The sequence below is a fragment of the Pygoscelis adeliae genome, unplaced genomic scaffold (assembly GCF_000699105.1).
Source record: "Pygoscelis adeliae isolate BGI_AS28 unplaced genomic scaffold, ASM69910v1 Scaffold187, whole genome shotgun sequence".
NCBI classification, from domain to species: Eukaryota; Metazoa; Chordata; class Aves; order Sphenisciformes; family Spheniscidae; genus Pygoscelis; species Pygoscelis adeliae.
In genome coordinates this window covers 191,861-204,411 of record NW_008825103.1, presented here as the reverse complement: position 1 = coordinate 204,411, position 12,551 = coordinate 191,861, and the positions used below count along the sequence as shown (strand labels likewise).

Below are 12,551 nucleotides of genomic sequence, written 5' to 3'. Positions count from 1 at the left end.
GTGTCGTACCTTTCCTTCGGAGCAATGACTTTTTCCTCCTGAACTCGCAGCAAAAGAAGAGCTTGAAGGTGGGAGGGCAGCAGCCTGCATCCCAACTCTTCCTCCTTGGAGTCTGGGGCATTGTAAGGGCAGACAAATCCCAACTCGAACTGGCTCTGAGATATTAATGGCAAAGGGTCCTATGGCCCTCTACCATATTTCTGCCCCAGCAGTGCCTGCGATGTGTTCACCTCGTGCTCTGAAGGCTGAAATAATTCCTGTGTACCTTCCAGACCAGGAAAATGCAAGTAAACACTCTCATCTGGAACCATGAGGCTTGTTGGCACCTGCCTGATCATGGGGGTTTTTCATTTATGACTTGCTTACACTTTTAAATAATGAATATAAACCTGTCATTGTGCATAGTAAAGGCAAATAGCTTTTTTTTTTTCTTTTTTTCACCCTCTGCTTTGGTAGCTGATAATGAATTGCTTATTTAACTGCAAGCTGGCAGATTTGTTAATTTGGGGATACTTCCCCAGGGCCAATGCGATGCCCATGCCAGCCCACCCGGCAGGTGGCTGTCATTGTCGGGTGGCAGCCAGACCTGCAAAACCCCTCCAAGATTTTGGAGATGCTTTTGCTGTTGCTTCACACTTTGCAGATGCTTTGCTTTTTGGCGTGCAACAAGCTCGCAACTGGCTGGGTCACATGGGGCTGCTTCCAGGTGAGCTCTTGCCAAAACCTCCACCGTGCAGTGGGTTGCTTTAAAAGGATGTGTTGCCTCAGCCAAAACCCTAAAGCATGAAGTTTCAGGGTCCATTAACCTGTGTATTGACATAAAATGCAGCTCTGTAGTATCTGGCTTCTCTGCCATCCTCAGGGCTCTTTGTACTACTATAAATTTACGTTTTCTATCCTATATGGTCATTCTATCTAGCTGGAAGAAACTGGCAGCCTCCTAAGTTTAAGCAAGGATCAGATGCGGAGTTGTTATTAAATATTAGAGCCAGGTGGGGCAATGCCCTGAAAATTTCTGGCTCATGCAATCCTAATTTCAGATGAGTAATGCTGCCTGCCTCAGGGCACGGCATGTTTCACTTTTGAGGCAGAAAACACCAGGTTTGCAGACAAAAAACAGCTGTCTCCTCATTTAGGTGAAACTTATCTGTGCCTATGGCAGGGTCACAGTGAAAAAGCTCAAAGTGGCAGCGCCTGCTGCGATTTATATTGACACAGGAGCTATGGGAGACCAGAGCTTCATCTTACTTGTCTTATAGAGCTGAAGGGTATGGACCCTACAGAAGATTATATAAATAATCAGGGCAAAGCACAGAGGGAAGGAGGAGAGGCTCAGGATCACCATCCAGGTTAGTGCTCTTTTGGAAGAGAGCTAAAGAGGCTCCCAGCCCTGTTTCATTGGTGGATCTTGCTTATAGGAGTTCATCCTTATAGGAAAAGTGGCTGGAGTGACCTTTGCTGCTTCCTTTGCGGGCTTCGCCTGTGGTGGCAAATTTACGGTGTGCCTCTTTCTGATCAATTAATGTTTTATACTTCCCTGACCACAATTTTGTAATGGCATAAATGCATGCCCGAGGGGGCTGGAAGCAAGGATCCTGTCGCTGCAAGCCTTGCCTGCGTGTGGGGAGGGCGATTGCGTGGCCAGGGCATGCTCTACAGAGAAAATAGGGGCAGAAGGGCTGGGCTGAGCAAGAAAAGCTGGAAGAAAAGCAAAGCAAGGAAATTAGCAGGTGAAAGGCAAGATTTTTCAATGCTTTGTCCCTGAATACAAGTTGTTTTCAAGAACATTTTCTGGGGTCAATGAGGAAGCTTGCAAAAGAGGTTGAAACCAGCCCAGAAATCTTCATTCATGCTTGGTTGCCATTTCCTTAACACTGCCTATGTTTGCAGCAGACCCAACACTGCAGAGTCTGGTCTAGGAGTAGGTTTCTAGGGCATTACAAGTTACAGTCACATTACAGCTTCATTTTCCAGTTTCAAGGATTTATGAGCCCAGCTTTGAAATCCTTGCACGAAAGTACTGCAGAGCACGAGATGGTAGGAAATCGCCTCTCCAAGAGCTGTCCCTGGTCCCCGTTACCTCCGGACGCAGACCCCAGCACTCGTCGGATGGATTTAATCCATTCCTCCATCTCAGACTGGGAATTAGCCATGAGCACGCAGGTGTCCTGCCCTGCCCGGTTCTGGTCTCCAGAGACCCCTGCAAAAAACATTTATGCAACATTTATAGAGAGGATTGGAGGAGAAAAGACACATTCTTGTTGGTTCTTTGCTAAATGCTTTTGGCTCCAAATCGCCCCATTAATGTCTATTTAGCTGTGAAATGAAGCAGCGCTCTTACATTTCACCCTTGCTGAAGGCCTGCAAGAAAGGAACAGAAACTGCTTAACGTTGCAGCTTGGCAAGGCTTCTCATCATGGGACACGGGCACTGACACAGGGCCTTCCTCCAGCCCTGACGTATGAATATTGAAAGCAAGACATTAGTTTTCATGTGCAACACAGTGCTGTGGGGACCTTGAAAAGAAGTGGGAGCAAAAGGACTGGCAAAATGGTTTGTCCAAATGATTTTGGGTGAACAGTCCAGCCCAAAAACGTGTAATGAAGAGGAGTGAAGCATCCTCACCTGGGATGATTTCAAAGATAAATTTCCCTCCTTCCTCTGAGTTGCTGGCCACCTCCTTGATGGTGCTTCCCTGGAGAGACAGGCAACCCTAGGACAAAGCAGAGCAGGAGCTGTAGATACCCATGTCACATCTCTGCGAGGCTGACACTACCATGTGTCAGCACTGACATCGAAGTCCTTCTTTCAAACAGATTGCAGGAGCTGGTGGCCTATATATATATATATATATATGTATGCTAAAAATGACTTTTGAAACAGTAAGGGGCACTTCTTAAATGCCAGTTTTTCTGATGAAGTGATTCTCAGAATGAGAAAACTGGTTATTTTGCTCTTTCCTTTTTTTTCCCTCCATTCTCATGGTTTTTTTAACCTCTGTTGGGAGTGGGAGAAGAAAGTACAAAGAAGAAGGGACTTGGCAGAACACCGGAGCACCCTGTTTCTGCTGCACCAGAGCAGGAAAACTGTTCCTTTAACACAGCATCACTTAAAACCAAAAACCAAACCCAAAGTGTGCAGGAGAGGAGTAGAAAAAAGAAGAAAAAGGGAGGGGAAATAAAAAAGCAAAGTGGAAAACAGCCATTTGGTTTGGACCTTCTTTTCCCCAACTGTTGTGGCAAACACGGGCAGCTCGGTCCCTGCTGGAGGGGACGGGTGGGGAGCCACCGAGGCACGTGGGGGCCGAGCAGGCGTGTGAGTCAGCACCGGAGGCCTCCCGGGGCAGGAAATGAAGCTGCACCATAGAAATGAAGTTTCTCAGCGATTTCAGCCTCCTGAAAGCCACTGGGCTCCTGTGAGCAGTGGGGACCATCAGCGCTCCAAAAGCCTGAGTTGCAGCTGTATCAATCAGAGCGGCTTGAAATGACCCAGGAAGGTGCATCGGGGTCATGGCGAGAGCTGCCAAAAGCGCCATGAATTAAGCTTTTTGCAGCACTTTCTGTTTCTGCATCCCATTTACAATCAGGGAGACTGCTCTTCCCAGTCACCCCTGAAACGGGGCAAAGCCAGAAATAGGACCTGGATCCCGCCGGGCTCAGCCCTGTGCTTTCTCCCCGAGGATGTACTGATTGTCTTCCTCTTACCAGAGTTTTCTATCCTGAGATTAGTTTTGCTACCAGTAACAATTTGTACGGAGAATGGCTTTTCCGGCAATGGGGAGGACTGAAATTTCTCAAAACAAGGAAAAGATGGTGGATATTCAAGAAGTCAGTTAGGGTATGGAGAAAATGGTTGAAAAACTAAAAGGTTATCCATATAAAATGGGAAAACAACCTGATTTCTTCCTGGCAAGTGTACTACAATGCATACCCTGAGAAATGGTTTATACAGGTGAGACAGAGGGCTTGTTACAACCTGGAGGGGCTGAAGGTGGGATGATGCTGCCAGAGGGCTCCAGGCATCGGGCATCGGTGCAGACGTTTAAATCATGCCCAAGTGGGTGATCACACTCCTGTTTTGTGCAAAGGGTTGGGTGCACGTTGTGCTCTCCTGAGGATCTCAAAAAGCATCAGAACTGACGTCCACCAGAGCGTTCAGCAGATTTCAAGCCTTTTCCCTTAGAGGAAAAGGCAGCAGGGCAGGTTTCCTTTGGCCGCGCAGGGTGGACTGGGGCGGCAGCCAAATAACACAAACTGCATCTGTATGTACCACTGAGCCTTCTGCAAAAGGTGGGGCTGGGCCTGGATGGGATACAAACCCGGAGGCTGGAGAGAGTGAGTTCCTTTCCTTATCCCTCCGGCTGCCCTCTCCCTCATATTCAGGGACAAAGCATTGAAAAATCCTGCCTTTCACCTGCTTATTTCCTTGCTTTGCTTTTCTTCCAGCTTTTTTTGCTGGAAGAGGTCCTAAGGAAGCAGCTGCCTTTCGCTGTCATCTGTCCAGCCCACAGCCCTGCCGTGAGGTCTCTCTTGGGCAGATCCTCACACCAGGGCTATGCTGAAAGTCCTGCTTGTTTTTTTCCTAAAAGCATCCTGTAAGATGCCTTTCCCACCAAGTGCATGGCTGAAACCTCTTGCAAAGCTCCCGCCATCTTGTGCACCCATTGCTGCACCTCCCATCATAAAAATGGTGGTGTACTGAGCTCTTTTTCTCCCCAGCATCTTTCTGTTGTCTTGGAGAATGATAGCAACTTTCTAGTTGGAAACTGTTGGGTTTCTTTTTCCCCAGCACCCTGTTGCTTGGGCACAGAGGGACCAAGCCCCCACCAGGGCTTGCAGGCACTTCAAGAATTTAAGTGCGTAGATGATTCTGATCAGGATATGTCATCTCTATTACTGCCCAAAGGCAAAAAACCTTTTTAATACCCTACTCCAGACCCATCCCAAACCATTTCCCTACGAGCAAAGTTGCAAGAAGGGGGAGATTGAGGACTGGCAAAGCCCAGCGGCCTCGTCCTACCTGTGGTTTGACATCGTCCTCGTCCTTGTAGTAGTAAAGCTGCTGGCCCTTAAGCACGAAGTACCGCTGCTGCCAGTTCTTGACGATGGAGCGCTGCTTTTTCAGCCAGCCAATCTTCAGGGGCCGCTCTAGCGGGTTGGGGGAGGCCGGCCGGGCGCCCACTGGCTCGCCGCTCATCAGCGGGCTGCCAAGAAAAGAGAGGGACGGGCTGGCGGGGATGCACGGGGACCAAGCTGCCAGCAGACCCACGGCCCCAGGGCCTATTGAAGCTACAACAGCAAGAGCAGCTCTCTGCCCCTCTGCCTGTGCTGAGCAAACTGGCTAGAGTTTTTAAAGGAAGTGGCTGCAGTATCTGTCAGTGTGTGCTTCCTTCTTCCTGCGTGGGAGTAATTGTCTTGCAAGTGAGAAGAAAATCATTAGCTTTTTTTTTTTTTAATGGGAGTGTGTGTGTTTTTTTATACCCACCCCAAACAGCCTGCAGCAGCGATAGCAGAATGACCCAGCCTGGCTTGAAAAAAACTGTTTGGAAATTGCAGTTTTGCTCTGGGAGAGCATTGCCTCATGTTTCCAATGGGGCAGTTCTCACACAATGAGGTTGGAAAGTCTCCGATGGGAGAAAAAGTGCCAGTGTGGATTTATCGGCTGGGCAGAGCAGTGTCCCCTGTCCCCTGTTTGCATTGCATAGGCGAACCCCACTGGTGCCACTGACCTTTGCCAGGGACTGGCAGCATGGTCCTGTGGCGTCTCTAAATGCTTCTGTCATAGTAAATGCCTTGGGAGGGATCGTTTCCAGAAGGGACACTTCGATTTTTGCCTCTGGACCAGGCACTGCAGGACCCCAGTGCCAACCCAGCTGGGTAGAGTTAGCATTTATGGTCGCAGAATTATATGACGCCAGAGGAATTCAGCTTCACTGGTCTCTGCACATGGTGATTTCCTCAGGTCTTACATCTCCCCTGCTAAAACGGAGCTGATGGCACCTGGCTGGGTCCTGCACGTGAGGGTGGTGCAGGATTCGGGCCCCTGAGCCCAGCAGTGTTTGCTGGCAGAGGGCACCAAGCCAAGCCAGGGCCGTGAGGGAGGCCTTGTGCAGTGCTGTGGGACAGAGGAAGCTGCGGTGGCCCCGTATCTCTGCCCCCAGCTGCCCGCTTTTCCCCTGAGCTGGTCAGCAGAGCAGAGAGCTGCAAAAGCTGCATTAGATATGAGTGTCGATGAATCCTGGCATGGACCTGAGTGCAAAGGACAAGCTTAAAAAAGTAGAAAATTAAAAATTTTCACAAGGCCACTGCCTTGTGATGTTTGGGACCGGGGGCATCTCACGCCTGAGCGGGTGGTCCCACTGCACAGACACCCACAGGGAGCATGAGCCTACAAAACATTTTGCACTCAGTGCCGAGAAGTTAGCAGTTGCTTCAGAGGTCAGGGGTGCTGCAGTTCAAGAGCGTGCGCAGCTTCCCCTTCTGAAATCCCCTGGAGCAAGAAACCCCGCTGCGTTTTGCCTTCATCCTTTGGGGCCAGGCTTGGGTAGACCACTCTGACCTCACTTCTCCACTACAAACCTGTTATGGGATTGCAAATCCCCTTCCAAAAATCAAAAAGGACTGTGAATCCAAAAATCAGCCTTCAAAACACAGTGAGGATGCTGCTTGTATCTCAATGCATGCTGATGTGGGATGCCCCCTGCAGAGGATGTGGTTGTAAGCAAGGACCTTCGAAAGGGATTTGCCAGCCAGCTCCCCTGAAAAATGCTAGTAGTGGGGATTACCCTGATGCAAAAACCAAAACGGGGCTTCCAAATTGCACCTCAGGCTCAGGGCAGCTTCTTTGCTCTTTGCCAAAACATCTGCATTACTCAAATCTCATAAATATTAATATGATTCTCAGCAAACTGCTCACGAGCAGCATCGCTCCTCTCCATAAATCCTTCATGTTCCTTCATGTCTTGCAGCTGCTGCCGACTCCTCAGGGGTGAGGATTTTTGGGGAATGATCCGCAGGGGTGGAGCAGCCGCCGGGAACATGGAGGCTACTGGATGCAGGGTGCTGCCTGCCTCCCGTGAACGCTTTGCTCTGCAGAAACCACAGCCCATTGCCAAAGAGCAAATCCCGGGCGGGCTGGCTCCAAACTAGCCCCGTTCTGCGGAAAGCAGCACTCCCACGAGCCAGCACTCCGATGCCTTTCCGAATTCTGCTGTGTGTTCTCCCATCTCATCATAGGACCTCATCTCCCCCTCGATGAAACAGAGATGCTGGTATTCGTTCTGTTTAATTAGCAGTAACATTTGCAGAGTGAGGTCTCCGTCCCAAGCACCGACGACCACAAGGGCTTAACCTGAAGTGAAGCTGTTGCAATGCAGCTCGCAGGGTCCATGCTCACACCCAAATGGGTGGAAATCAGGGCTGCGTCTCCATCCATCAGCGCCGTGTTCAGCCTTCCCCAAAGAGCTCAGCTCAGCCCAGCAGCACTGATATTCCAGCGGCACAAGTCTTGGAAGGAGAAATCATGTCTTTTATGAAAAAGGCAATGTTTTACTATCTTTTATTGGAGATATTAATCTCCCTCTAAGATCATCACGGCTGCATCAGGGCTCTGCACCATGGAAAGGAAGCGACCCGGCAGGCACTGCTACCCGGGGTTTCCTCCTGCTCTCAGCCTTGAGCTTAAATTGCCCGGTCCTTGCTGGAAATAAGGTTTATTCTCTCCCTCTTTGCAGCCTTTCCCAGGTGCATGAGGAATGTGCATTCAGAGGGGTACACTTGGGTCCCCTTTCCTTAGCATCAGCCCTTCTGAAACGCCAGACTCAAGATGCAACCGGAGGCCTGTGCGTAGCGATGGCTCAGCTGTGTTCGTGCACATACATATGCACCAGTGTTGAACATGCAGATGTATTTTCCCTCTGCACGAGACAGCTCTCCCTGTACTTTGGGCTCATTAAAGGCCAAAATAACAGTTTGCAGGATCCTTCTTACCCACAAAGTGAGCACTCCCCAACAGCCATCCCCACCGCAGGGCTTGTGCGGAGGCGTGGGGAGGGAGCTGCTCTGGGGAGCTTGGCTTTGCAGACAGCGAGGCTATTTTTGCCCAGTGGAAAGTTTTCTGCATGCGCAAAACCAGAATTACCAAGGCTGCGGCTCCCTCCCTTCCCACTTTTCCAAGTTTCTACCTTTTGTGGCCAGTGCGATGCCCAGCTCATGTGTGACGACCAGCTGAAAATTTTATGCAGGGCTGGGGCAAAGCTTTTTTCCCTGGCTCTCACCAGGGTGCTCCAGCACCTCCAATCATCTCCTCCTTCACCAACACATCCTTGCCGCGCTTGGCCCCGCTCCTCCTTGCCACTCTCGCAGGGCGGGAAAGAGCCATTAAGAGCAAATGCATTTCCTGTGGTAACCGCCTCTGAAGTTGAATATTTCCTCCAAAACACCCTCATTCTTCCTCCAGCCCTGGGGACCAGCCGTAGCAGGGTGCCCATGTCCTCCTGCCTGCTCCCCGAAAAGAGGAGCCCTGCCAAAGTGTGACTTGCAGGAGAAATTGCACTGGGTGCCACCGTGGTGTCCACATTGACGCTGGCTCCTGCCCCAAATCCCTGCCTTGGGCAGGAGCCCTCCCTGCCACCCTCTTTGCTCCTGCCCCACAGGAGGGATGTCGGGTACTTGCAATAAAAAAACAGTAAAAGCAAAAGTGCCACAATAGGTTTTGCAATGAAAATTGCAAATGCAATTTTCTCCTTCGTTGAAATAAATAGCTTTGCATTTTTCTCAGCATGAGGAAGCACACAGGAGCCAGCGTGCTGTCCTGGGGCTTACAAAAGCTACTTGTGCCATCGCGATGGCGGGGCATAAGGAGGGGGAAGTGTCCTGAAGCTGGGAGAAGCCAGTGAGGGCAGTGGTGACTAATTTGCAAATATTTTCCACAAGCAAGTCACATCCCTGCTGCACCCCTGAAGACGGCAACGGCTGGTCCCCGCAGCCAGAAACCCCGAAGCATGAGAAGAGTCGATGCACCGAGCTGTGCCCCAATGCTCAGGCCTCTGCACACACACACATACAACCCTCATCGCACAGACTTGCAGCAGCTGCAACCGGCAAAAAGCACCCAGAATTTCATCACAAGCAGATTTTCTTGAAAAAAAGCAATTCCTGGTAACAACACAGGTTCAAGCCTGTGCCCCATCTCTACCCTCTCTGCTTCCCAGCAGCCAGCAGGCTCAGTGTCCCCTGGCCTTTTTTCTCAGCTACCGATTGAATTTACCCACTTCTCCGCAGCCTCTGGGCAAAAAACATTAATTATCCTAAGAACGGGCAATGCAGAAATCCAGGATGCATCTATGATAACTCTGTGGGGATTTCTCCACCGCTGTCCTGCAAACTGATGAGCACAGGTGATGGCACTGCTTCCTCTGTCCGCCTGCACACTTCTGGACCACGCTGGGTCTCATGGTGCGCATCGCCGTGCATCGCCGAGCCCAGCCACAGCGGTGGCTGCCGGGGAGCAGCGGTGCTTCATGTGGGGCCTTGTGTGAAGTGAATGGTTTGGCCACCCCGATGAAAGCAGCTTCATATAAAAGTCCAAATTGCCTTTGCAAGAAAATCCAGCCAGGATGACCCTGCAAGCCGACGCAAGGTGTGGGGAGGAAGAGCTCAGCACCACAGACCGGCTTGGTCAAATCTCTCTGCCACAGGGAGAAATCAAGTTGCCAACGTGTGCCTTCACCATGTTTTGGCACCAGTGCCAGGACCATGGAGGGCCTTTGTCTCAACGCGTGCACAAGGCTGGGTTTATGCAACACTTCCTTGACCGCAGCATCCTCGCCCCCTAATCCCCTCCCTGGTTGCTTGACCCAAAAGCAGGCATTGGCTCTGCCGGGATATTTTGGCCACAGAGCCCACCGCAGGGATCCCTCACTCCTTCCCAAAGGCATTCTGAAATGGTTTTCCTGCTGGAGATGGATCCCATGGCGGAGGAGAGCCATGGGCAGAGGCAGGAGATAAGTCAGGAAATCACACAGTGAAGCCGCCCCATGGCACAGAGCCCGGCATGGGTGTCAGAGGGCTCTTTACCACCAGTGAGAGGAAATCAATGACGTCGGGGTGGGTGAAGAAACCTGAGCAAGAGCGAGATTGCTTCCTCCAGCCTGCACTGCTCCGGCCACCTGTTGGCCTGCACTTCACCTCCTGCAAGGCTTGCGCCAGCAGATTGAGCCCATGTGCTTTAAATCTCCCCCCAAACCTGGATTCTGGGAGGGCAGCAGCCCCACGCTGCCACATCCCCCCGTTCCCCACCCTACCAAGGCAGCTGCTGCTCCAGCCCCAGAGCCACAGCCCTGGCCGTGCTCCCACAGCATCCCTCGGTGACAACTTTGCAAATCACTTCTTGCAAATCATTTGCAAACCATCTGCTGTCTCAAAAGCGGTACCTGGGGGCCGGGTCCCCCCACCGAGGCCAGAAGCGGGTGCAGGTCTGGGCCGTAGCCAAAATCGCAGCTGGGCTTGGCCACAGGCACCCCGGCAGACCCGGCTGGCACCTGAAAGGCTGAAGAAGAAACAGAAGGGCATAAAGAAACAGTCACGGTACCTATTTTTGCAGCATCCATTTTCAGGTTGAAATCCCAGTTCCGTGGCAGCTTGAGGGACATTTTGGATCAGGAGGGGCTTTTTTTTTCCCAAGGGGGGCTTGCTTAGGAGATGGGCTGAAACGAAGCTCTGATAGTCCCTTGGGGATCCTGCGCCCCGGGTGCAATCCCCCCCCACAAAGAGCAAAGGCTCAGCAAGAGTTGATTTGCCAACGTACTTCCTCCTCCCTCCTCTGAGAGCGGCTGTGAACAACCCCATAAAAGTACTTTCCTGCCCTGCTTTCCTGCAAAGCTCTCGTCTTGCTTCCCCGACGACGCCGAGGTGATGCCGCCTTTTTTTGCTCCCGTTTGCTACCCCCTTTGGCTGATGCAGAGACGCAGCAGCCCAGCCCCAGCCTCCACCAGAATGTGACTGCCCGGGGTTGCTCTCCGCGCGCTGCTTGTTGCATTTGAGGAAGTGGGTGTCCTCGGTGCCGTTGGTGCACTAGAAAAGTGCTCGCTGAAGGACACGGCCCCGCACGGAGTTTTGGGAAATGTTTTGCTCAGCAGCAAAGCAGAGCAAGCTGTGGCTCAGGTGGCCACGGCCAAATGCCTGAATGTCCTAATGCATCCCCATGTGCACGGCCCAGACAACATGGGTGTCTTTTGCATTTTCTTGCAGCTGCTGAATAATCCCCACAGCTGATTTAAGGTTTTTACACCCGCTTCGTAACCGGTACGAGCAAAATGGGGATGAAATGAGGCTGCGCTTGTAAAAAAGGCTGTGGGTATCGGAGCAGTGAGGGCCAGGGGACGTGGGCACAGACCCCACCAGGATCACCGGATCAAGCAAAGCCCCTTTCCCTGCTAACAACAGCGAGTATATCCAGTTTCATGTCATTTAATGCTTTTTTCCCTCAAAAGAAACAGCTGTGCATCCGCAAAGCAGACTGCAATGCAATTAGACTGAGATGCAGCTCACGAGACACAGGATAAATGCAGGGAACGGTTGTTGCATTCACAAACACCCAAATGGAGCAAAAAAAAACAGCGAGAGCAGCTGCAAGACATGGCAGCGTGCCCCAAGGGGCTAACGGGGGGCTCCAGCCCCGTTTTCCCCCCCCCACCCCGTACTGGGAAAGCCCAGGCCCTGCGGAGAGGGAAGTTGCCCTGAACAGAAGCAGAAACAGCGATGTGGAGAGCGCAAGCGGCTAAAAGAGGACACAGCCACGGGTTCCTGTTCTGATCTGCAGCCCAGCCGTCATGCCTGGGATGCACTGAGCCGCTTGCAAAGGATGATTTTTTTTTTAATTTTATTTTTTGTGCCGAAGCGTAAATTGAGGATGTGCCTCTCGGGGAAGGAGCTGGAGCCTGCGCTGACTGCCCGGTCGCAGCACAGCCAGGGTGGACCCTGGTGGACTAATTTGGGTTAATCGCAGCTGAAAAATGAATTTGTTGCTTTGAGCAGTGACTGGAGCCAGCTCAGAGATCCCCGGCTCACATATTCCACTGCCAAAAGCCCAGGGAACATGACGGCGTGGAAAGCGGTGCTATCACAACGGAGCAGCCCAGCACGTACCCAAGCCTGAACTAGGTTAACCCCAATATCCTGCTTTGGACCCAAACTGCCTGAATTAACTCCGTTTCGGCTGTACCCCGAGCAAAGGACCCTGAACGAACCCTGAATTTAGCATCATTTTTTCCTCTTCTTAATAATGTCTGCAGAAAGCTACAGCAGCTCTAGGGAGTCATGCATTTTGATTCTTTTTTTCTCTTCAACCTGGGTTTTTTTTTTATGAAAGCCTGGCAGCAGCTTGTGAGCAGCCGCCTTTCCCCACCTGCCCGTGCGAACAGGATGTCACGTGGCGCTTTCCCCTCCTCTAGAAAGGAAACAGCAAGTGTTTTAGCCTAAAAATCATGCGATTCAGCCCAAGGCTGTGTGGCTACACCGCAGCAGCTCAGCCCTCTCTGGCACCCCGGAACA

General features: G+C 51.5%; 1 protein-coding gene across 1 annotated transcript in view; it reads right to left on the bottom strand.

Moving 5' to 3' along the window:
• ARHGAP25 (Rho GTPase activating protein 25) overlaps positions 1-10,651 on the bottom strand; it is an 18,018-nt gene extending 7,367 nt beyond the window's left edge. Inside the window, exons 1-5 of the mRNA XM_009327191.1 lie at positions 10,591-10,651; positions 6,553-6,562; positions 5,020-5,203; positions 2,626-2,713; positions 2,081-2,200 (exon numbers count right to left, since the gene is read on the bottom strand). Of these exons, the coding sequence (XP_009325466.1) occupies positions 2,081-2,200; positions 2,626-2,713; positions 5,020-5,203; positions 6,553-6,562; positions 10,591-10,651 (463 nt within the window). The remainder of the gene's footprint in view (positions 1-2,080; positions 2,201-2,625; positions 2,714-5,019; positions 5,204-6,552; positions 6,563-10,590) is intronic.
• Positions 10,652-12,551: the final 1,900 nt, after the last annotated feature.